This window comes from Sinohyriopsis cumingii, chromosome 18 (assembly GCF_028554795.1).
Source record: "Sinohyriopsis cumingii isolate HCF-2022 chromosome 18, ASM2855479v2, whole genome shotgun sequence".
Classification (NCBI taxonomy): Eukaryota; Metazoa; Mollusca; class Bivalvia; order Unionida; family Unionidae; genus Sinohyriopsis; species Sinohyriopsis cumingii.
Window position 1 is genome coordinate 82,650,936 of NC_142978.1, and position 27,518 is coordinate 82,678,453.

The 27,518-nt window shown below is 35.7% G+C and overlaps 1 protein-coding gene across 1 annotated transcript in view; it reads right to left on the bottom strand.

The window, feature by feature from the left end:
• Positions 1 to 521: 521 nt before the first annotated feature.
• Positions 522 to 27,518, bottom strand: part of LOC149777172 (sodium/potassium-transporting ATPase subunit beta-2-like) — a 42,151-nt gene continuing 15,154 nt past the window's right edge. Inside the window, exons 3-6 of the mRNA XM_089942789.1 lie at positions 24,099 to 24,209; positions 14,139 to 14,332; positions 11,278 to 11,379; positions 522 to 870 (exon numbers count right to left, since the gene is read on the bottom strand). Of these exons, the coding sequence (XP_089798915.1) occupies positions 631 to 870; positions 11,278 to 11,379; positions 14,139 to 14,332; positions 24,099 to 24,209 (647 nt within the window). The 3' untranslated portion in view covers positions 522 to 630. The remainder of the gene's footprint in view (positions 871 to 11,277; positions 11,380 to 14,138; positions 14,333 to 24,098; positions 24,210 to 27,518) is intronic.

Below are 27,518 nucleotides of genomic sequence, written 5' to 3' on the forward strand. Positions count from 1 at the left end.
TTAGAATCTAGAGAAGAGTGAGTATTCTGAAGGAACCTTAAGGATTAACATTGGCTGGAATAAATACACCACTAACAAAATTATCAGTGAATTGTTACATGGGAAAAAACCAACATACACCGATCTGAATATAGTTTTACTCTTACTACCAGCAATTCCATGGTTCATTTGAAAATTAATATTTATAAATGCTCTGTTGAAACCATTTTTAACAGTTGTTCTTACTAATGTATCATATTAAGTTTATACACCTTAACTTGTAAGATAAACTTCCACAAAACTTTGGAAAATGTCACCAAAATACCAAGAAATGTACAATGCATCTACTCCAAGAAAAACAGAAAATATTTACTTCTAGTGAGAAATGGTAAAATCATCAGACATAGGAATGAAAATGATGTCAAGCGCATGCATGTAATACTCATAAAGTATTCAATATCAAAATGAGGCTTCACAACACAAATAATCATATTTTAATAGTATACCACAAGGGTATTCTTAGAGATCAAACAAATGACAACTTAGGTCTTTTATGTTTATTCTGGTGTAGTCTCAAAGCAAAATATAAAATGCACAGAAAAGAAAAAGGATTGGTACAATGTAATATTATATTCAAGCAAAACTCTATAATTAATCAACCAGCACTTCAAAATGTACCTGACCAGCTTTCTCATGGGTATCATGATAAATATTCCTTGCATAGATTTTGCAGGTTACCATAATGATAACACCAGTTACAGGTCCATCGAATCTGACAAAGACGAGGGGCGAACGGTAGCCTTGCTGGTTACGGAAGGGGAAATACTTGACATGGAAACCATGCGGTGGGTAGTATGCGATTGGTCCAATATTGTCCTTATCCGCAGGATTCTAGAGTAGATACAAAAACAAATTGCCTTAGTATAGAAATAAAGACAAGAGGCCCAAGTGGGCACAAAATCACTTACATGGCTGACACCTGTCTAGGTAGCAGGCCAAGAAATCTTGGTACTAGGATGCCTTCTGTATACATTTACTCTAAAGTTACTGTGTATGCTATGTTATAAAAAGAACTGTTTCAAGTTGCATTTTGTTTGTCTTATCCTTGCATCCATATTAGCACCATCTGTCCTATACTGAAAGTATTTTGTGATATTTTGCGATAGCATTTTTATGAATCAAGGTAACAAAAATGTGAACACAACAATTTAAGTAAAATCAACAAGTAACTTATTTTTCTAAGTTATAAAGTGTAAATTTAAGAAGCACTTTATTGTGAATTGAATCCCATATAATCCTAAATTCAAATGTATAGAATGTTCCAAATGAACTCCAATAGTATTGAATATCCTGCTGTATCACACTGATTTAATCAAGAATGCCTGAGTTCTCAATAGTCCCCAAATAATGTATTAATCCAGTCAATGAGCACTTTAGTAATTCCAATGAATGATCTAAACAATTCCTCTTGAATTATATCGGAACATAAATACAAGCTCTGATCATAGATTCCCAAAGATTGAATGAACACATTTTTTTTTTAACAAAGTCTCTATACTTATGCAGTTGAATGTTATGGAATTCCCTAGATGTGAGTCATTTCTAACTGGAAAATTCATCAAATTGTAAACAAGATTTTTTCTAGAATATTCTGAACTTAAATACTATGAAAATATGTTTGCCATTATCTTAAAGTACAATCTACAATCATGTACAGAAGTTATGCACAGAATACAGATATATTTAAGATGCTTGTTGTCAATCTATTGACCAGAACAAATAATTTAAATGTTTTTTGACTTAAGAAATTTAGCTTTATTCAATTGAAGATGGGCATCATTTATATAAAAATTACAACTCTCTCATGTCAGGATGTTTCTGCATAATTTGGTCAAAATTCGAAACACTGGTTTTCTAGAAGATGTTGCTCAACATATTAACCCCTAGCAATGAGTTAACGTGGCAGGAGGTAGAAGCCTACTGCCGAGCTCTGTAGCATCATGGTCATGCATGATACACTAAAGTGGGTGGTATTATAGAAAGGTAGACAGATGTAGCTCTACAATGATACCAAAAAATCTGAAATATCTAGTGCACTATAAAATACAGATAAAAAAAACTCATTTTTTGGACACGACTTTTTTCTACCTAAATTTTGCCCGTGGTTGGAATCCAATTGTGTTTGGATTTTAGACTTTCTGGTCTCAGATCTAAGGCAAACAGGTATGAACTGCAAACAGACAGATGAACCTTTGCAAAAAGTAGGATAAGATGGGCATTTGGAATAAAGAGTGGTCTCGATACAAAAAAAACAACAAAAACTCCAACTTTAACCCTTCTGCTCATGCTTAAGTCAAATAGCCGATGAAAAATGATGTTTCTAACACAACTAGGTGGTATGTTATTTAAAGATCACTGGGGAAATGGTGTTTTCAGATCTATTCAGAAATAGCTTTCAAAATGTGTTTCCTACTCGATTTTCAGGTGAATATGACAAAAACCTCCAAGGGTTAATGTGTTAAAAGCCTTTATTTTCTTTGGAATGGCAGCCATACTGGATGGAATATTTACTTCAATTGCATACCTGAAGAAGTTCATGCAATGATGCCTTCCATTATATTTGACTGAATTCTGAAAAGCAGTTTTTTTCAAAGATGTAGTTTAAAACTTGTCTATTTTAGTAATGACAGTGATTTTGATGGCAAATCAGTATCAATGCATAGCTGCCAATCTTCCAGGCTCACAATTAGTGAAAATAGGGATAAAAAGTCATGAATTTGGACATGAATTCGTGAAAAATACCATGACAATAACTCCATCCACTCTGACCACCCCATCCACTCCGACCGTCAATACTACACTATATCAAGTTCGCAAAATAAAAACAAAACACTACATATATACACAGAGATAGTTATTTATCAAGACATGATATTCTGGCAGACTTGAACTTCCTCAACTGCTTGATCGTAAATTTGTTTTCTAAACAGTTCCGACCTCTTGCCTGATGGTTGATCTTGGGGACTAAAATTGCTGACAAATTTTTTGCAGCTAAGGAGGCCCTAAAGTCTGTCTTATTTTTCCTCACCATAGAAAATACTCTTTCGCTGTCACTTTTGCTGTGAGGAATGCACAGGATCTGCAGCATTTTTGGTTCTTCCACAGGACGATTTGGAAGCGATTTTCAAGTCTGGGAATATTTGTCAGAACAAATGTTTAGCATGGTCTCCAGCTGATAAAGGTAGATTGTGTTCGACAAGAAAACTCACAGATAATGCTTCAGCACTGGTAGCCTGCAGATCTTCCACCAATGGTTTAAAATATTCCAGAGCTGAAATCTGCGAATTCTTAATTTTCCCAACGTCTACATGTTTTTTGCAACCGACATTCTTCCTCACATCGTCTCTGTGATGGCACACTGAGTGCAAAAAGCATGAATGAATATCAATGTTTAATGGCAGAATGCACGACCAAGTTTTGATATATTCCAAATTAAACTTCACTTTTTGAGTAATACATTTCTTTTTCCTTGGTGGTGAAGACATTTTCAACATCTTACATGCGATGCTGAACGGTAACTCAAATCAGTGTTTTGACGCATGTGCGGAGCAAATTTCCGGTTAGGCCCCAGCTTCTCTCAAAACCATTTGTAAAACTACTCTTATACATATAGATTAAAATAAGCTAAAATGCTTGCTACCGGGCCAACTGTACTGATCGGCTGTAGATTTACTAATATCGTGACCAGCAGTACCGGACCGTTTCGGCAACTGCGAATATCACGACTAGCGATTAACGGGAAATCGGTTATTTTATTAAAGATTTAAAATAACTGAAGATTGGAAATTCGTGAATTTTTGGCTTACAGCGTGAATCCGTGAATTGCTGAACAAGTCGTGAAATTCACACCAAATTCGTGAGGGTTGGCAGCTATGTCAATGGTAAAACAAGAGAACTTTTAAGAAACTGATGCTCTGCTTTGTGATAAAAATTTCCTTTTGTAAAACTGAAGATAAAAATAATTCTTTTTAGCTGTCAAGTGTTGAAATACCATCTCTGATATTTTTGAGTGATAAGATCTTCAAATTGTCCAGGAGCTGTCATAATGGATGCACGATTGGCCCAATTTTCATTTAAGACAAGTCTGACACCATTAGAAAACTTCTGGAGAAAATCTTACTTTAAAATGACTATCCCTTCTGCTCAATTAATGACAAGATTTTCAATATGTTCAGCGTGACTGCTATGTTGAGGTCAGATCAACAGAATTATTTTTCAGGAAGAACTAATTTATCATAATTGTTCTGGTGAAACCTGATGCTAACATGACTTTCCATTTAGGTGTAGCAGTCACAAGAGTTTCAAGGTGATTGCCATAGTGGCCATGTTGTCTGCTAGATTGGCACCAATTAATAATAATAATAATAATAATAATAATAATAATAATCATAATGCTTTATTTATAGAGGGTGACTCATTAGTCAAGGACTATTCTCCCTAGAGGCCCTCTTAAGGAGAGTATAACAATGCACATTATATGAAGATGGCAATAATTACTGTTTATTTTAACATGTTTAGTATTAAAATACTAAATTCCATTATCTGTTACAAACACATACATGCTCATGATATCTTTTCTTAAATAACATTTTCAGCAGATTTTACATGTAGTGGAAGCTTATTCCACAGAACTGCACCAGAGTATTGAAAACTCTTTTTAAATTGCTCTGTTCTTGGTTTTGGTATTAGAAGGTTTCCATGTGATATTGATCTCAACTGGTATTGTGTTGAAAGAGGCCTGAATAAGTCTTGAAGATACTCTGGTGAGTTCTGTAAATAATGCTTTTGAGGCATGATCAACAGATGCATCTAAAATTACACGTGCTGCTCGTTTCTGAAGTTTATAAATCCTGTCAAGCTCAGATTTAGCACAGTTTCCCCATACATTAGAACAATAATCCATTGTTGGAAGAATATATGACTTGTAGTATAGATTGCGAGTTTCCATAGGTAAATGTTTCTTGATTCTGCTGAGAAGGGCAATTTTGGATGACAGTGTTTTACAAAGCTTATCAATATGGTCATTCCATAATAAATTATTATCTACAGACACACCTACAAGTCTTTCATCTTTAACATTTTCTAATGGATGATTATTTATTGCAAGAGATAGTTTTGGGTTCCCTGACTTGTGTAGCTTTTGTGATGTCCCCAAAATCATACATTTTGTTTTACCTTCATTAATTACCATCCTATTTTGTTGTGCCCAGTTTTGGACTCTGATAAGGTCTGAGTTTAATCTCATTTGGATAACTTCAGTATCAGAACTAGATGTATACAAGGTTGCATCATCTGCAAACAAATCTGTGTTTGTGGATTCATTATTTAATGGTAGATCATTGATATAGATAAGGAAGAGGAGAGGGCCCAAAACTGAGCCTTGAGGGACTCCTGAATGAATAGTGCGAGTTTGAGAGCTAATATTGCCAATGCTTACTTGTTGAGACCTTTGGTTTGGGTATGATCTAAACCAGTTTAAAGAAGGATTGTCAAACCTGTAACAGCTCAGCTTTTGAAGCAGAATTTCATGATCAACAAGATCAAAGGCTTTCTTGAAGTCAAGGAAAACAATCCCAGTCATATGTCCATTATCCATTTCCTTCAGCCAAAGATCAATTAATTTGGTAAGTTCTGTTTGGCATGAGTGGTACTTTCTAAATCCTGATTGAGCTTTATGAAATAGAGAGTATGTTTCAAAATTTTTTTAGACCTGAATGGCTACATGCTTTTCAAATAGTTTTGACAATACAGGTAGAATTGATATTGGTCTGTAATTTCCTGGATCCTCCTTTTCTCCTTTCTTAAAGATTGGTGTAACCTTTGCACATTTCAATGTTTGTGGAAAATTACCACTCATTATACTTAAATTTATGATATGCGTTAGTGACTTTGTTATTACTGGTGCAGCAATTTTAAGAATTTGTGGACCAATACCATCCAATCCAGAGGATTTATTAATATTAACCTTAATTAGCATATCAAAAACATCAGCTTCATTAACATTAGCTATTGAAAAATAATTATCATCAGGAATTTTAGCTCTTATAAATAACAGAAGAGCATCAAGTTCAATTGGGATGTTAGTCTGGTTCTGAATACTGTTACTGGAGATGCTTATGAAGAAATTGTTGAACATTTCCACAGTGTCTTGTACAGATGTTGCTATATCATCATTTTGCTTAAGTCTAGGGGGAAGACAACTGTTCTTGTGTGGGTTCAGCTCTTTTAGATGCTTCCACAATGTTTTGGTACTCTTACTTTCATTAATAGCCTGTTTATAGCAGTTCTCTTTTGCCTTATCTATCAGGTGCTTAGTTTTATTTCTCCACTTTCTATAGCTTTTCATGTCTTTTTTCTTGTGGAAATTATTTTTTAGGTGCCTAGCCTCATTGATCTCGGGTAATCCACTTGGGTGTAATTTGGTGTTTAACCCTTTTTGTTTTAACTGGGGCATGCTTGTCTAAGGCTGCAGTGAACATCTGGTACCATTTGTCCAAGGCAGTGATGACATCAGCTATAGTGCAGACTGATTGGAAGGGTTTGCAAACTAAATCATTTAAGAACATTTCCTCATCAAACTGTTTGAAGTCCCTGTATTGTATTTCAATGTGTTGGCCATTTTTAGATGATTTCGGAACATGTCTAGTTATACAGACCGGGTAGTGGTGACTCAGTGCTCAATTGATAATTACCAATTATCATAAAAAGTCATTTGGTGAAAATCCAATGTTGATATTACTTTCATTTGGGAAGCATAGTGTTAAGGTCTTAAAGATGGCCATTGTGTTGGCTACATTGGATATCAGATCAGCTCAGTTTTTATTCAAAATCAACTAATCACCGTAAGATATGACTTTCCATATGGGAGTAGTGGCAACAAGAAGATTTTAAATATGGCTGCTGTGGTGGCCATACTGAATTTCAAATCTGCACCATATTTCTTTAGGACAAACTAGACATAAGAAGTATTCTAGCAAAAAGCCCCACACTGATGTGACCATTTATTCAGGTGGAGTAGCAAAATGGTTTTCAAAGCGGCTGATGTTGTCCTCCTCAATGGATGTCTGGGCTACACCATTTCATTTAGTACCAAGAAGACATCATAAAAAAACTTCAGGTGAAAATACCATGCTGGAAAAACTTTCTGTTCAGGAGGAATAATGTCATTCATTTTTGATTCAGTTAAGGAAGCAAACAAACCCAGCAATACTAAATTTAATAACTCTTGGTTGACAGTCGGACTTTGTGAAGCACAGCTGCAATGAGACAGCTTTTTATTCTTTACACATACTGCAAACAGTATACTGACATGAATTCATTCCAAAGAACACGACAACTGGTGATGTAACACCATCACCCAGCATGGGGACAATGCACTAATGCTGAGTGCAATCCCAAACATCACTAACATATTTAAACAATCATATATAGACTATATAACAAGAGTGGAAGGTACTTTTCTGCAATTTTGTTGCAGATCACAATCAGCCACTTGATATAATGTTAAAGTTAATTTTCCAGCACTGTGCATTTAACACTCCCACAGTTGTTGTTGTTGGGTTTAATGCCATTTTTCAGCACACGATAGGCTATACATGGCGGCCAGTATTAATGGTGGAGGAAGAAACCAGGAAAACCTCGGAAGGAACCACCAACCCACAAGTAGGCTACTGGCAGGATTTCTCACATACCCACACTGGCCAAATCCGAGACTCGAACCCACACAGACAGAGGTGAGATGACAGTGATCTATAACAGAAAGCGCTTTAGACCACTTGGCCACTCCAGGCCCCGTAGATAGCAGAAAAAAGAATCTCAATAAAAGTTAGCTGAAAACTTTTTCAGTCTGCCTGCAAAACAGTTTCTTTCAAAGTAAGATCTGGTAATGATAAGGAAACTTGGGGCCAGTTTTCATCATTTGAGATTAAGTTAGTGAAGTCAAACCAAAATGCATCCTTGCTGAAAGCTTGTGGCAAGCTTGCAGTAAGCTTACGATAAGCTAGTTTGATGTTTATAAGCTAACATGGATGCTTGCGCAAGCTTGTACAAGCAAGTGCAGGCTTAGGCAAGATAGCTGGGTATAACTGCAAGCTTGCACAAGCTTGCACAAGCTTTCGCAAGCTTGCACAAGCTTTCTTGTTTGCTTCAGAAATTAAAACTAGCTTGCACAAGCTTTCTTGTTTGCTTCATAAAGTAAAACTAGCTTGCGCAAGCTTACTTGTTTTCTTCAGAAAGTAAAATTAGCTTGCGCAAGCTTGTTTTCTTCAGAAAGTAAAACTAGCTTGCCCTATGAAAACAAATTCATGACTTCATGTACAATCATGAACTGTTCATGAAAGTTCCTCAACTAAGTTCATGAACACTTCAAGAATTTGATGAATCATGTACTTGAAGTTCATGAACACACTGATGAACTTTTATGAACTATTATAATATCTTTTGAAGTTCCTGAAATGTCATGAGCTAATGGTTCATGAACAATTCAAGTACTTTGATGCAATACCAAGATATTTCTTTAAAAAATGTATATTAAACATCTCTATCATTATATTCATAAAATGTTCATGAAAATTCATCATACAAACTTCTCACAATATTAGTGAAATTTAAATAAAGGTGAATATTTTTTTTCTTTTTTTAAATGATATGATACTGTATAAAATGTTCATACAGATCTTTAATTCAATACTTGTGTACTTAACCTGAGTATTTCTGGATTAATATGGGAAAATATTTTCTGCCCAGCATCAACAAAATGTATTTGCTTTAAAAAGCTTTCAATGACTTTGTCCTAACGTTTGTTTTTTTCTCCATTACATCATATTCTATTGACTTAGTCACTGGTTGCCAATTTGCAGTAAAAACCGAAATATATTAACAATGATTATCCTGATTGGATGACTATGGAAGAAGACATGATATGATTGGTTAATATAAGCGCGAGATTTCAACAGTTAAGCTTCCTCAGAAACCAAAGATCATGCAGATGGTTAGGCAAAAACCTCGAACAAAAAACCGTGGACTCCGTGGAATGGACAGATGAGAATCTTTTCAATATCATTTTTTTTAGGCAAGTAGAAGTGCAGAGAAGCGATTTTGAAGAATATGAAGGAAATGATTTGGTTAGAGCAAAATTAGGCTGAAAAGCATACCAAGCCTGGATGACCAAAATTACGGTAAGTATCTTTTTCTTGGTCATTCGTGATTATTTCAGTAGAAGTTATATGGATATTTTATTGGTTTATATATATCATCATATTATTTATAACCAAGTTAATGACACGATTTTGTTCAGACCTAATTTAAACTTGCTCATCGAAGTTTTGAAAATCACTAAACATCATCACCCCCACCCCCCAGTTCTCGATACCAGATGTGGTATGATATCGATAGGAATTGAGATGTTCGAGATTGTTTTCTTTTACATGACATCACTATTTCTATAATCTGATGTAATTTGGTAATTTAAAAAAAACAAACTCAAAAAAATAGTTAATGCGTGAAACTGTACACAATACAGGTGCAAATAACGTGATGAAACTGGAAGCAGCTATACGCAACATGCGGAGTCGGAGTGGATGCATTAGTGACATACTAAGGGCCTATACCACACAAGTCTGGCGTTTTATCAATAAAAAATGGTGAAAATATTTGAAAGCATGAAATAACCGTTATCTCTAATATATACACACACACACACACACACACACACACACACATATATATATATATATATATATATATATATATATATATATACACACACACACACACAGATACAGTTATTTAGTGTAACGATGTTGTCAAAAAAAAATTGTCATATTTTACCGATTAAAACATCCGACTCCTGTGACTATATCTATGGCTAGACAGCTTCAATTAATATAAAACTAGGGACAAAATTCTGCAATAATATAAATGTTCAGTATTATGTGTAAGGGATTAAATCATTTTTGAGTTGGATCATATTATTCCAGTAAGTAAAGTGGGGTACAATGATAATGTGCTAAAAGCTAAAAACAATGTTGATCAGAGATTATCTGTAATTAACTAACTTTACACTTTTTTTTCAGACCAGACAGCAGAAAAGTAAAATTATTAGAGGATGAAGTTTGTAGGTTAAGGAGGAAAATCTGAAAACTGGAGGATCCTATGGCCAAGATGGAAGAGACATTAAATTGTGACTGCTGCAACAATGTTAAAGATCCAAACAGTAATTGGATGGAACAGCTTAAGTTGCAGATGGAGACATCCAGTAGTGACAATGGACAGGATTTGATTAAATTATAGGCCCTGAACATCTTCACAAAAGAGTTATCAGACAGGTCAGTCTCTGGGAAAAAGATTGGTCAGGAGAAACCCCAGTTGAAAGACAGACCCTTGACAATGAAATATGCTTCAACAGTTGATTGCAGGCAACTGCCCCAATATCTCTTGAAAATTTGTCAAAGAAAACTTACAAAAAGTGTTGCTAAGGGTAAAAAAAAGAATATCGCTTGTTAGTTTAAATTTATCTGAAATTAAATACAGTTTTTAAGATAATAATGTTGCATTTTATACTATATTAACCCCCCCCATCTAAGGTTATTGTAAGATTCAGGATGAAATAGGTATTTGTGACTTGTCAGGTAATCATATATATTTTTTATAGGCACTGTTCATGAAGTCATGAATCATTGAGGAACTTTGTTCATCATAGTTCATGAATATGTTCATGCACTTGTTCATGAATGATGATCCAATTTGTGGACTTTTATGAACTGTTCATGAATTCAGTAACAAGCTTGCACAAGCTAGTAACAATATTTAATGCAGAGATATCAAAAGGAAATGATTACTATTTATTAAAAGACAGAATCTTTGCAGCAATAGCTATATCTCTTGACAGTACATACACGGGAAAGAAAAACTAAAACAGACATATAGGTCAGAGAAAAATGAGATGGGTGTATAGAACACAGATGCCCCTGACAATCTGGTGCAACTGAAGGAAAAAGCTCGCAGACAAATTGGGGACTTGACTCAGAAAAGATGAGAATTTATTCAGAAAAGATGAGAATCTAAGAGACCCAGGTTTCAGTCCATCAAGCCTTTTAACGTTACTGACTCAAAATGAAAATTTGTGACTAACATATCAGACATGACATAGCTGTATGGATGGGCATGGATTATAATTAAATGAGGCGTCCATAGATACTGCATGGGCATTCAATAACAATAATCAAGTATCAATAATACCTCTCCTTCACACTGGACAGTGATATGGTTTTCAGCCCAGTTGTCACGGATCTCATCTGGTACTGTGTCATTAGTGTAAAGTTCAGGAATCCAGTCGTAGACCTAAAATGAAAAAAGGGTGACTTGTATGAAGCATTATTCATCTTGCATCAAGGTTTTCCCCAAATAAAAGGAAACTGTGTTTATGTTATGAAAACCAAATGGCACCATTTTAGGGACTTCTTCACACATCAAATTTTAAATGAGAATGGTCTGGACTACCCCCACACCTCATGTATTTCATGATGGATATCGTTTAGGTTCTTGCATAGAATTCAGTCAAGAGTCCCAATCTGTGAACATAACAGCACTTTTTAGAGCCATGGAGAGTTCAAACAAAATTTTCTCACTTTTCTTAGAGTCAAGAACTTTCTCAATGGTGAGACACTCACTAATTAAATTGCCTTCCACCATCCCCTCCTAACCTATATCTCTGGAACAGCCATCATAAAATGCAATCAACTGGAAAATATATAGCTTGATTATGTGTATACAATTATACTATACAGAATTAAATTATTTACAATTTTCAAGGTTTTGAAAAGGAATAACATCCTTCTTGGCATTTAATTTGTGGAAAAGGGATCTTCCTAGATAAGGTAATGAAGTCTTGCTGCTAAATTCATGGAAATTTATTGTTATGATAGTGGATAGTGTCTAACTTTTAAGTTTGTGGGTACAGGAAGAAGGCATCTGAGCATTAACATCATAGAGGTGAGTCAGGGGGCCATACTATTAAGTTTGCTGATGGGGAATGGGGAGCTTACTGTCAAAACTGGGGATGGGGGGAAGGGAAGCTTACTGTCAAAACTGAGGATGGGTGAAGGGGTCTTACTGTTAAGTTCTTGGATCAAAGAATAGGATCTTACTCTTGACTTCATTGGTGGATATCGGACTGATAAGTTCTTTGCTTAAGGGAAAGGGGCTTTTATTGTCTTTTTTTATATAATTCATATGGATGGGGGAAAAAAAGAGACCCTAAAACTGTTGAGTCATGGATAGGGGAAGGGGAGTATTCTGTCAAGTTAGTGAATAGGGGAAGGGACCCTTCCTTTTAAGATCCTAGATAGGGGAAAGAGAGTATACTGTCAAAGTCAGTGGATGGTCGCAGGGGCTCTTTCTGTTAAATTCATTATTATGTGGATGTTACTATTAAGATCACAAATTGGTTGTTGTTGTTGTTGTAGGGCTTTGTGCCATTTTTCAGCACAAGATAGGCTATACATGGTAGCCAGTATGATTATTTCAAAGAACGGTATATGTCAGAATAACTTTTTTAACAAATCATTTGCTTCCTTCCAAACTTTAGTTGATTGGAAAAATGGTGAAATATATTATAAATTGCAGCATTAGGGCTTTAACTGGCATCAGACCAGATGGCTGGTTGCAATATCACAGTATATTTGGTGCAGGATGAATCCGGGATGAATCACCAACCCATAGGAATCTACTGGCAAGCTTTTCCACATACAGTGGTTGAGCAGAGAGTCACACTCATGCTGACAGGTTACATGTGAAAGTGATATGCAAAGGTTAGCCCCTTCTATCAAGTGGCCACCCATGGCATCTCTCTTTTTTAGCCACAGTGGCCATATTTGCTGTTAGATTGGCATCAGCTGAATAAATTTTTAATATATTCATGCCAGAATGCTTTCTGTCATATTCTGTTGAGGATGTTGATTTGTTGTTGTAAGGTTTAAATCAATGATAGCCATATTTGATGGGGAACAAATTTAAAGGACCTTCATGTCAGAATACTTTTTTTTCAGATTCGGTCAAATTTTATTGGTATTTTTTTATTACTATACAAATTCATTAATAGTTTTCCTTTTCTTGAATGCTAGTAATATGGCATCACTTGATGGTGTACTATCACGATCTGAACAAAACCAGGATGCTGTCAAGTTCAATACCATGCTAGTAAGCAGTATTGGAGGACAAGTTGATTAAAGGCTTTGCTAATTTTGTTCTCAAATTGCAGCTTTAACATCTATAGTAATGGTGGCCATAATTGAAGGCAGGTGAGATTCGTTTGTACAAAATACTTCCTGCTAGCTTTCCTTCAAATCTTATCATATTCTGGACAGCTGTTTTACTATTTTTGGTAATGGCAGCCGTAGCTGACATCAACTGGCAGTTCTTCAAGACAGGACATGTTGTGCCGAATTTGGTCAAAATTGGACAATTGGTATTCTGAATTAACTAGCATTGTTGATGGGTGCAGGGACATGCCTTACAGCCAGGTAAGCTAAACAATGCAATATGAGTTGTGTTCACACGATTCTGTCTTACACAGACAAAATGGGCAACAACAAAAAACTGCACACAAAAATCTGTTGATATGTGCAATTTCAAATGATGACTATAAAAATGTCATGATCCAGTGACTTGTAAAAATACAGAACACACTGATTTGACAAAGGAATATGCAGCTTTTCAAGTGATTACTATAATATTTAACAAGTTTAATGGCAATTCATTAAAAAGAACAGTAGTTGCGCTAACAAGGCTGTCATACGCTGACTCAGACTTCAAGATGAACTCTGGCACCAACTCTTAAGTGATATTTTACGATGTGCATCTTTAGACCATGACCATAATATTCACCGTGTCTGTCAAAAACTGAAGGATTACTTTATTAAAAACACTGTGAGCTGATGAGGGAAGAGGGACTAATGGAAGAATGGATCCATGCAAGGATCGCTATACACCTCCTTATGTACCACTGAAGGGATATAAACCTTTTTTTTCCTATTAATGTTAGAAATAAAACAAAATTCTGAGAGTATGGGTTCCATATACCCAAGATATGTTCCTCTTACCTTGTTTATCTTCAAGAGAATGCAAGGCAGTCCATCTTCAAATCCAAATCCCTGCTGCTTGACGCAGTCAGCACCCAACTGCAAGACATCAAATCGGCAGGATTTGTCCCAGTCCTCTGGTCGGCGCATCCCTTCAACGGATTCACAGTCAATCAACGAACCAGTATCAGCCTGTTGCAGCTCATTTTCATAGACTGCAAGACGGAATGGCTGCATGTGTTATGAAAAAGTCTATAACACTGGAAGACAGGAGCTTAAAGTGTTCAGAAATTAAATTTCAATTCTCCAACTTAATGCTACATTTCTATGTAAGAGTTTTTCTTTCTTTCATATTTGTTATTTAATGCCATGTAGATCCGCATTTCTGCAAGGTAAACGTGGCAACAGGACTGAACATTTGCTCTTTATGTACAGTAATAATTGTCTCATCTTATTCTGTACCACTCTCGTTTTAGAGCCAATACATGTATATGGGGTTGCGATTAAGTAAAATTATAACAATATACAGTATATCCTAATTTCATTTAGTTAATATAACACAGAAGGTAGAACAGACTACTTGTTTTCTTGTTCTCCATATATCATTATATGTACTCACTTTTAGTACATAAATGTGCCTAAGTTAAAGTTTATCTTTATTATTGTGAAAGAATGTGCAAGTGATGCTACTTTCTGTGTATTATGCTTGCAAAGAAGGTTAAAATACTCCACAAGCCATGATAAAGGTTAATAAAAAAAAAGTGATTTGGTGAACATTATGGTTTTCTATTGTCTTTAACTCAAAAATGAAGAGTGCATCAATACAAAATGACACTGTGCTAAATGATATATCACTGGAGCTCTAATCTTACATTACAATGTTGTCAACCCTGAATCACCACCAATTTTGTATTTTTTTTCTTTATGCCTATGTTTACAACAAAAACTTTATGGAGGTAATGTCTATAGTGCATGCATGCAGTCCTACCCTTGTTTACTTGTGTGGGATTGTATAGTATTTTTGCATAAGGGTATCTCTTACCCTTTTTTGTTGGAGTGCGGGGGGTGCTGCTGGATAGTAATTTAAAAAATTAGCGATAGTACATTTGGTGTGCTGGATTGTAATAGAAAAATGTTGATACATTTCACATTTGTCCCCATAAAATTTTAAGCGGAACAATCACAAAGTAAACATGACATTTTCTCTATCTATTGACACTTATATCCCTATAATACCATTCCCATGTTAAACCTATAGACAAATTTAACACAGGATTTCCTGTACATCCTCATATATTCAAGTCAGCTATTTCTAACAGTGCTACCATGGTACCCAGATGTTCAACCTATGGACCAGTTTAACAGGATTTCTTGTGTGTGGCCATTCTGGTCCTCCAATGTAAGTCTATGGGAGCCTATATAATTTTCATTTGAGGCTCAAGTAGCACATACATCTACTAATGAAGTCATAAGCACAAAGTCATGATTAATGTGCATGCATGTGTAATGAATATTACTGACTTCGTACTCAATCATGTTTCATGTACTACATGGTTCAGTATTGTACTTTTAAAAGTTTTTGATGGAGAGTTGTAGAACTCAGTGTGGTTTCATATAACCTGGACTCTGAGGTCAACAGCCACATTAGTTCGGAGGACTGGTTAAGTTTACTTGCTGTGACAGTATAAAGCTTTGTGATGAACAGGTCTGCAGGAAAAAAGGATGTTCACACGGTTTCCTTTGGCAGACTGGAAGGTGCTGGCCATGCATGGTAGCTCCTTGACCATTGAACAAGAGCTGTGGAACTGGAAAGACTGTGATCATCAGCTGGATGCCACAAGATACACAAGTTCCATCTTTGAATCAATATCTTTCAATATCATTATATGAGTAAAAATCAATTACACTGGTCAACAGTGAAATCATTACTGACTTGAAAAGGCCCTAATCTGTAGTATTTTGGTGTGCCGAACACGAATATAACCGTGAAAAATTTGTATTGGCTCTCGTTTTGAAGATATTCATATACCTCATTTTCTATGTTTCACTGTGTAAATTTCTCCAGTAGGACTGCAGCAACATCCGGAATAATGATGTAACATTGCATAATACCATCATGCTCACATCATCCACAGTTGATTGCATCATTTTCTGATGCAATGCAATACTAATGCCATGCGGCTGCTGAAGTAAGTTGACGTCAGCAGTGTACTATACATGTGTAGGCCTATTATACTAATGCCAGGCGGCTGCTGAAGCTGACGTAAGCAGTGTACTATATAAAGCCCAATCAGATAGGTTCAGCATTTAAAATATTTTAGACGTTGTGCGAGACAGTTCAAGCTACTGTTACATAAAACGTATTATTTTATCCATTTACGTACAATAAAGAACAGTAATGCCTCGAAAGTGTGTTAATACCGCGGACAATTTTTGCTATATTTGTGGGGAAGTGACATTTGCCAACCAGAAGAAAAGTATCAATTCTCAAGTGAAGAAGGCATATCATCTTTACATCGGATGCAAGGTTGGTGACCAAGACAAGCCTTGGGCTCCGCATATATGCTGTGCTACATGTACAACACAGCTTTCACAGTGGTTGAATTGCAAAAGGTCATCAATGCCGTTTGCAGTCCCAATGGTGTGGAGAGAGCCAAGCAACCACCTAAATGACTGTTACTTCTGCTTGGTTCCTCCTCTTTCCGGCGGAATAACGAAGCGAAAGAAGTCGAGAATAGTCTACCCAAACATTCCGTCTGCATTGAGACCAGTTCCACATGGTGAGGGACTTCCTATTCCAGAACCTCCAGCAGAATATTCTCTTGATTCATCTGACGAAGACAAAGGTGAGTCGACCTGTTCTTCTCCTGGTCCATCAGCATGCAGTGATCCAGATTTTCACTGTGATGCATCATCAACCCCACACAGAATAACACAGGAAGAACTAAATGACCTAATTCGTGATTTGGACTTATCAAAGAACAAGGCAGAATTGCTAGGATCAAGACTCCAACAATGGAATCTTCTAGAAGAAGATGTCACAATTACTGCATATCGAAAGCGCCACCAGCAATTGGAGCCTTTCTTCAGAAAGGAAAGTAATCTGATATTCTGTTCCGATATTGAGGGCCTCATGAATGCTTTAAAAATCACTCATGACCCACAAGAATGGAGACTATTTGTGGACTCTTCGAAACTGAGTCTCAAGGCTGTGCTTTTGCACAATGGAAACATTCTTCCATCTATTCCAGTAGCGTATGCTGTCCACATGAAAGAGACATACGATAACTTAAGGCAGCTACTGAATTCCATTGAGTATAACAAGTACAGCTGGCACCTCTGTTTTGATTTGAAGGTAGTTGCCCTTTTAATGGGACTGCAGCAAGGATATACAAAATACATGTGTTTCTTATGCGAGTGGGATAGCCGAGCAAGGGAAATGCACTACATGAGGAAGGAATGGACTCACAGGCAGAATGTAGCCATTGGAGAGAAGAATATCCAACACCCAGCTCTGGTTGAGGCTCAGAAAATCTTGCTACCACCCCTTCACATCAAACTAGGTTTGATGAAGAACTTCGTGAAAGCCATTGACCGGACTTTGCCAGCATTCCGATCCCTGCATGAAAAATTCCCTCGACTCAGCGAAGCAAAGATTAAAGAGGGAGTTTTTGTGGGTCCTCAGATTCGAGAGCTTTTCAAAGATGACTGGTTCAACAACTTGCTGGAAGGTGACGCGAAACAAGCATGGAATGCTTTTCGCCTAGTTTCTACAAACTTCCTCGGAAATGTTAGGGCAGAAAACTATAAGGAACTAGTAGAAGACATGTTGATGAAGTATAAGAAACTTGGCTGCAATATGTCTCTAAAGATTCACTTCCTTCATTCCCATTTGGATTTCTTTCCTAGCAACTGTGGTATTGTTAGTGATGAACACGGCGAACGTTTTCATCAAGATATCGCAACAATGGAACAAAGATACCAGGGAAAATGGTCCACTACAATGCTGGCTGACTACTGCTGGACACTCCTCAGAGATGCTCCCGAACAGCTGTACAAGAGACAGGCGAAGAAATCTAAGATGTAGTCAATGACTTGATTTTTTATAGGTAGGCTATTACAGTTGACCTTTTACTATTGCAATGCATTTCGTTATGTAAACATTAATTTCTTGCAGATTACAAAAAAACTAGAGCCAATTTTGCAATTTGACTGTCATATTTGTGTTCAGCACATAAAAATTGATAAGAATTGACTAATTTTATTTCAGTAACATGACTTTTGTAAAAATTTGTTGTCCAGTGTTACACATCTATATATGTTACTTGAACATGAACCATACTCTGTTCAGTTTTGTACAAATCCAATACACTGATCATTCTTTGGGATAGAATCATGCATTATTCATATTTGTTTATAAATAATATACTCTGATCATCCACGGTCATAAATTCATATATCAATCTTGCATTGTTAACATTTATCATATGTTGATCGTTGGTTGATTACTTATTCAAGTTACATGTTCTGATTATAAGTAGTTTCATTTACGAATGATAGCATTTTATATATATTTTGTTGAATTCAGTGAACATGATTCTGTTAAATCCATCGATGGTCTTAATGTGCATGAATATGGTGTCAGATTATATTAAAAATAAATGTCTCATTCATGAAACTGCTTTCATTGTCCTTGCTAAATCCAATACCACTGCTCTGGTGGCCTAGTGGTTAGAGCTTCCGCCTCGGATGCGGGAATTCATGGGTTCGATACCCGGCCAATTCAGGATAATGTGATTGGGTGTGACATCTAACTACATGGCTGCTTCAAGATGCCCCAGAGCTAGACATCACTATAAACTGTCACACTGCAGACATCGTAGCGATATGACTAAACAATTGTTAAATCTACGTTAAAAATCCAAATCACACACACACACACACACACAAATCCAATACCAACCATGCTTAATCTCATTATGATGGATGCAGAAGTGTGATTGGATCAGGCAGAGTGTTCAAGTTAGTTTACTTATGACCAATATTCTTCACTTATCTGTTTCAGATTGTGACCCTCCTGGTAACAGAGAACATGAGTGGTGATCAGTATATATCTCACTCGCATTAAATATCGTTTTGGTCCTTTACTTATATAAATATATATACACACACATTGTGTTACCCTCCAAGAAGGAAGATACAATTGGTATGTGTGAGATTACCATAACTGCATTTTCATAATGAAATTGTACTTTGGAGATTATTTTAGCAGTTTTACCATATTTACTGTGTATGTTGGGACACCGTATTTGTCAGGACACCAGGATTAACTTTTTAAAGTAATTTTTTTGTGCACTGTATGTTCTGGAACACATCACCTTTTTTAGTCGTACATGTAAGTTGCGGGACACCTTTTAAATCATTCGAAAATTACATATCAAAAAATGCATTCCAGCTTAAATTTTATTTTTAAAAAAATTAAAAACTGTGCTTTTGAAATGAAATTCTTTAATCCATGGCAGCATCATCTCATCAACCCAATCCTTCTCCTGTGCATGTATGATCCATCCTTTCCAAGCATGATTATTTTTTAGGTTTCTCGTGCTGTGATAAATTATTAATAGAGGCAACAAATCTCCTGAAGTGGAAACTACAAGGACTAAAGTCAGATTTTTAAAAACTCTGCACCATTTGTGCTAATTCTCAAACTTTTGATCCCGATATTATTGACAGCCCATCCAGAAATGAGATCAAACTACAATGGAACTTCATCCCTGTTAATGATCATATTGTCGGCGAAATCATCTAATTCTCTTCTGGCCATCACAAATCCATCAAATGAATTTATTTTCTCCAAGTCTTCTGTGCAATGCTGCATCATCGATGTCCATGCAAGAAGCACTATATTGTGTCACTTTAAAAAATTCTTCCATTGTTTCAATTTATTTTCAAAATTTCTTTGAATATCAGTAAAAAGGAACCAAAGATGGCTTCCTTACATCGGCCTACTTTGTATGTTTAAAAAAAATAATCAGCACACTAAAAAGAATCAAAAGTCAGCTTCAGATGTCACACTGCTTTGTAATAAAATGACATCTGTATTTCATATCTTGTTGGTAAGTTCAAACAATTGACTTTATTGCTCCCTGCCAGTTATGTTTATTCACCACCTGGGTTTCTATTTGCTTGGCAGATGAAGTCGTAATTAATACAAACAGGCATTGATGTATGTGGGTAAATAGTACAGACAACAAATGCTTGCTTTAATAATACTTTTTGCAACCCATGCTAAAAGAAAAAATATTATTTTATCGTGTCCCAATATAAACAATAAATAAGGTACTTATGAAGTCAGTTAAAAATCTAGTGGAGAACAGAAAACAGTCTGGTTCTGAGGGATGGCCCGTTAGAAAATCTGTACAGGAAAAGAAGGCTTGGGAAACGAAGCAGATTAAAGGAGAAATTAAAGATAGAATGGCAGGCAGAGTCAGGCTTCTGAGGAAAGGAAGACAGAATTGGCAAAGCAAGCACAAGTTAGAACTAGAAAAGCAGGCAGTGAAGGGAAGGGTGGGAAAGAAAAGCAGAAATGGAATGAATAGAACAGGTATAAAAACCAGAGCTAGGAAATTAGAGAGAGAAACAAGCAAAGCTAGAAGCCATAGAGTTAGAAGACAGGTATATAGATAAGAAGCTTACAAGAAAATGTGACTTATTACAAGCTAAGAGACAGAGAGCAAGATTCCACCTCAAACAAGTTAAGGACCCAAAGCAATCCGAAGAAAATAAAGATAATATGGACAGTTATTTACGGTGTTTATATACCAATGTCGTGAAGTGAAGAAAGTTACTTCATCTCAGCAGATTGCAAAATGGTAAAAAGACAGCATTTATTTAAACCTCCTTGCGAACAATGCACTAAAGTATGACACACTTAGAGAGGAACTCCATGAGTCTGCAAGGGTTCTGCAAGAAGTTTAAGCATAGTAAATCAGAGAGAAGCAAAACAGCCACCTAATTTGTCAGGATGACAGATTATCTACTGTGGTGGGTTGAATATGGTAACAAGACAGATAAAACATTTGACGGTCTTGCAGACTTTTTACTTTAATACAGACCAGTTATTAACCTTTTGAGGTATGGAGCTGAACCTTTTTCTCAAGGGAAAATCCATCACAATTATCTTTGATCTGACTACAATGGTAGACTATTTTGCCAAAGCTTTGGGAAGTGTCCAGAACATGCTCTCAACAGATAATATCACTTTACAATTGCAAAATTAGAAATCAAGACACCATTCCTGACCAGAACCATCAAAGTACTGTATATGGAAATCCCATACATGACTTAAAAACTGTAAACGTTAAGCTCTCAAGATTCCTAAATCTGATTTTTGGTTTCCCATTATACAAGTGATCAAAACTAGGTTACAGGCACCGATGGGAAAGCAGCAGCTCTGTAACTTAAAATATCCAGCAGCCATGATTGTTATCTTGCACAATGAAAGTATGCATAAGCAAAGATACTCTTGAGTACGACCACAGAAAAAATGTTCGATACTGTGAAAAACTGTAAAAGTGGAGGGAGCTCTAAATTCTTATGCAAAAAAATGTAATGAATAGGGAATTTACTACATTAGAGAGTATTAAGTTCTTCCAACTGGTTGTCCCTCAGAAATTCAGGTCCCATGTACTTACTTATCATGAAAACAAATCCATGAGTATGGTGGGCCAATTAGATATGAAGAGGACAACCTATTAGCCAAATTTTACCGGTCTGATGCCAATAGTGACATAGCATGATAAATGATTGGCAGAAGGTGGTTTTTGAAGGGAAAGTATACTTAAGTACCCTTAGGTCAAAAGGCTTTTATAGATATCCCACAAGAATGGGTGGCCATTGATATTGTGCATTTCTTCCATACCTAACTTGTAAAAATGTGATAAAGTTCACTGAAAATAAAACTTAAAACACCTAGAATACTTAAGGATTTTAATGTAAATGTGACTATTACTGTGAAATCAAGGGCTCTGTGTGTAAATTAAATTTCTGTAGTAATTACTAACCTTGTTTCTATTATACATTTATTCAAGAAGCTATGAATTAGAACATATTTTCATAATTCTGAAACATTTTAGCATCAAGCTTGCATCAGGTACAATTTTGTACCTCTTGTTCTTTATAAAAATATGAGCAGTGTAGCAGAGAAGGGTACTGTGTTGAGTATAATGAGGACAGATAACTCTTGCAGCTCACTAGACCCAGAGATTAGTGCTTGGAACTTTTTTTAGAGCCTTTAGAAGTTACCTCCTCTGGACCTCAAAGAGTCTGGCCAAATGACTGACAAATCAGCATTGTTTAACCCTTTACCTCATAGAGAATAGTGACAAAGTGCAGTGCGCTATAAATCGAACACCTGTTATCTAGTCGACAGCATATGTTGTTTAAAAGCAATTTAACCATTTTACATTTTTGGTACACATCTATTATATGTGGAAAAATTTAAGAGTAAAGTCCAATTGTTATAGCTGTGTAATTATTTTTCACGGAAGAATTTTTTATGTGCTTTAAAATCTTGAAAGAACTCGCTCACGGTCATGTCAGTGAGGCCGCATGACCAACTGTAGCTGCCATTTCTCATACTCGAAATTTACAAGTTTTTCGTCTGTGTCTACATCATTAAATCATCTGAATTTGATAATTTATAAAAACTAATTACTGCCTACATCAATATTAGAGCCTTTACCTAAGTTATTGAATCTTTCATAGTTGTGATTCTAATCGTGAAAACTTTGTAAATACTGAATGAAATCCTGCCTGTTAACTGTTAAGCAATGTAGTGTATGTTACATTTAACAGCAATTTCCACCATATTACATGTTTGGTACACATCTATTATATGTGGAAAAATTTAAGAGTAAAATCCAATTGTTATAGCTGTGTAATTATTTTTCACAGAAGAATTTTTTATGTGCTTTAAAATTTGAGAGAACTCGTTCACCGTCATGTCAGTGAGGCAGCGTGACCAACCGTAGCTGCCATTTCTCATACTCGAAATTTACATGTTTTTCGTCTGCGTCTACATCACTAAGTCATCTGAATTTGATCATTTATAAAAACTAATTGCTGCCTACATCAATATCAGAGCCTTTACCTAAGTTATTGAATCTTTCATATTTGTGATTCTAATCCTGAAAACTTTGTAAGTACTGAATGAAATCCATGACTGCCATTTTGTAGAGTGGAGATTATGACCCAGTTACTTTAAATAGCAGATATCAACCAGTGCATAAACAGTGACCACGTGATCTGACATAATTGTCATCCACAGAAATGAATGTAGTATCTAATAGGGGGATTTTCCCCGAAGGTGGTGCTACGAAAACCAGCTCAAAATGGCTGATGTTTACAGCAGGCATCAAAAGGCGCTTCCATGCGAATGGAGTAGAGGCATCAAAAGACGCTTCCATGAGAATGGAGTACTATAGGTGTCCAAAGACACTTGCATGAGGTAAAGAGTTATTTAGAATGTTGTCTTCTTTGTGAGAAGGGACAACAAATAATAAACCAAACAGCAAGTCATTTCTATTTATAATAAAATCATATGATATCTTTAGATTCATGAATTAGATGTCTGTGTTAAACTTCTGAAGTAGAGGCTATCTGCCATTCGTTTCACCCTTCAGTGTATTGCATATACATATCAAATGACTACACTTAGAAGACACACAATTTACCTACAACTTTATTAAGTTCTTACAGTTGACTAGTAAGAATAACATTTAACAGAAATACTGGATTTTATAATTTGATAACTGACCAATCAATTTCTTAGGATTTTATTTATGAGGTATAAACTACCCTTGTAAATATTCATGCAATACTGGGCATGATGGGGCCATTATAAAGACAATAAAACCTCTTAATGGTATAAAACTGGGGCATCCATGTAAATGCACAATAGCAAGCCGTTGCATTACTTACAAGCTAGAAATCCCTGTATATTGTCTTCATGATGCTGAAAGGATGAAGGTTTGGCCTTGTCGAGGCGAATGAGAGTGGTACCAGCATCTGCTACAGGCCGCATCCCTAGTCCTGAAATCACAAGCATGAGAAACTGTACAGAGCAATCAAAACAAGATGAATGGTGAGTTATTTGCCTGCCTCTCCACAATGCACCCCTACCCCATGATGGAAATTAGGCCATATTAGAGAGTCCATACATATGACTCATATTCTACTGACCACTAATAATTTTCAGACGTCAAGATAGAAACTGTTTCTTCTTGTTAACTGCTAAGTGTTGAAGGACTCACGGTACTAATTCAACTCCAATGGTAAACACATGGAAACACTATCATATTCAAAATTCAATAACTTAAAATTTACGTGTGCTGATAATGACACCTGTAATTCTTCATGCACATCTAACCTTGGTGCAAGCTTATGTGTGGAGAACACCATATGACCCACGGCACTTTGTTTACATACATGTGCATAAAACACGTGTTATTGATTCTGTACCAAATGAATCAGGTGCTACTTTCAGTATTGAGTACTCCTGAGTCAAGCCTGTAAAAATGCTAAAATTGCATCAGTAGAAATATGTCAATATTTTTTTTACATTACATATAGGATAAGCTCTCAAAAGATATTTTTCCTAAAATTTTAATTTTCATTATTAACCAATTATGGACCACCAAACCCGTAAATACTCTATTATTTCTTCACCCATTTCTAGACTGGTTCACAGTTCTTCCGTATAATTAGTACCGTGTGTCCTATAACCAGATTTAAAGTTTTTAGAAAAAGGTGTATTTTACTCCTTGATATTAGAGAATAATTGTAAGAAAGAATTGGCCATGCTTGTGCATGGATAATAGTGCAACAGCATTTTATGTGATACCAATATCTATAGTTAAATTGCATCTGCATTACATGTTGCTGTGTTGTATTGTACTTATTAGTGGCTTATTCTTGTTATTAAAATAATTGTTTTCTGCCTTTGTATCTTCATGTTATCTTTCAATGGCATGCACGCTACACAAAAGAAACACAAGCATGCTGACATCAGCAAGTATGACATCACAGGGTATCAAATTACATGAAGCATTGTATTTTCATCTCTCACTGGCTATAAGACAAGTTTTAAATGCTTTAAATTTCAAAATTGCATTTCTTTTCTTGCTGACTCTCACAGAAATAAGATGCAGTGCATCCCTATTCACATCAATCAAACAAAACAAATAAGTGTGCCACATGACAGGTCAAAATGATAATAAGAGGCCATTGCCCTTTTGTGACTAAAACAAATACACACACCCATGAAGCATCAAGAGATGCTGACATTCCAAACTTATTTAAACTATCATCACATGTGATTCATGACCCCCAAATGTTAATAAAAAGGTATAAAAGCCAAGGATGAGTTCCATAAGCTTTATTATACTGAATAATTAAATAACATAGTGCTATAACTTTTTAGTATAAAACTATGGGGAAGGGTGAGGAAGCAAAGAATAGACAGAGTAATTTCTTCAAGCCTGGTAATGTTCCCCACAACAAGGAGGGGAAATGTGTATCAACCCAAATAACACGTCAACATGAGGTATGTTACATAAGGACAACAAAAGACAAATTTGAAAAAGCTATCCAAAGTTCCTATAATGCTGACATTGATGTTGGAGACAGAAAGCGTATGCACAAACTGTTATGACTCAAGCTATTAAGTATGCTGGATGTGGAGAAATGTGTGAAAAACTTTGCTATGCCTAGACAAGTTCATGTCTCTATGCAACATCCTGAAATAATAATGACTGTATAGCTGTAGAGGTCTCTTTAGAGTTGTCAGGTCTGGGTTGGAACCAAAAGTCTTTTGCTCCTAATGAGTTGGTAAAAAATGAAAATGGTGCTGGTATTACATATGCTGTAGTGGCCGTCTTATTATTTCTTCTCTGTCTGAATGTTCATTCTTATCTATGGAGGATTTTCATCAGATGACTTCATATGATGTCTAGTTGGTCCTAAATGAAAATGGTTTCAGTCATACATCCAATATGGCTGTGAGAATGGCCATCTTGAAAATCTTGTTACTGCTGAAGGATGTTAGAATACTGTGTTAAAAATGGTTTCAGGACACAGGGTACTAATTATACGGAAGAACTGTGAACCAGTCTAGAAATGGGTGAAGAAATAATAGAGTATTTACAGGTTTGGTGGTCCATAATTGGTTAATAATGAAAATTAAAATTTGTTTTAATAATGTGCAGTTAAATATGTAAGGCCATTGTCAATTTTGAAAGCATGCATTTGAAAATCTTTGAATGTGGTATAATGATTCCATGGCAATAAAATGTACAACTAGAAAGTAGCATAACAAACTATTTGGTTACAACAATTAAGAAACTGCACTTCCAGAACCCAAGAAGGTCAATTACTTCTTGCTAGATCTCTCAACTCAATTTAATCTTCAGACCATGGGGTTTTTAATCTCTTTGCAGCAACAATTATCTCTCTCTATTATTAGTACTCAAATCAACAAATGATTTGCAATAAATGCAATTGTCAACTTCTTTTGGTATTTTTCTAAGCAGGGTCAAGTACCAAATATTTCTTTTATCTTTCTGTGCTGACTGGAGATTTTAAAAGGTTCATTTTGCCCTTGCCCCTGACAAGTTTTCATTTGCTGGATGACATTTTCAGACTATACTGCAATGTAAAAAAAAAAAAAAACAACCTTGACTGTGTGTGCATTTTGCATGAGCAAGATGGTAGGTATGTTGCTAATTTTAATGATCTAATACTTATCTATTGCAATTACACTGCATCACATAACTTTCTAGGATGGACATTATATATTATCCCTGTCCATATAATACAATGTCCATCTTCCCATTAGTTATAAATTTACAACTATAAAGAATACAAACCCAGACCTTTCCTGCCTCACAGGATCATGTGCAGTAAAGTTACTGTACAGAAGTATAGTTCAAACAATTTTATGAAACCCCACCACAGTGTTGAGAGTGGAAAAGAGTACCAAAAGAGTCCACCACCTCTCTGCATGTCCTAGTGGAGTTTTCTATGGCAGCTTGCAGAGAACAGCTCAGCACACCATGCTTTCTTGCAGAGTAGCCATTGATGACTAGCGGTGAAACAATTCATTGATATATCGATGAATCAATACTTTTGCTTTAACACATATTAATAGAAGAGATGGATAAACGATACAAAATGATACTTAACGTACACAAGTTATTTTAGTTTTTAGTCTTCTGCAGTCATGGATAATTATTTTTAGTTGACCTTGTATTCTTTAAATTTTGATTTCTGAAACAAAATTTACAGTCACAGGCACTCATTGCTGCTGGCAAAAATGAAAATACTACAGAGAATATTTGCTTG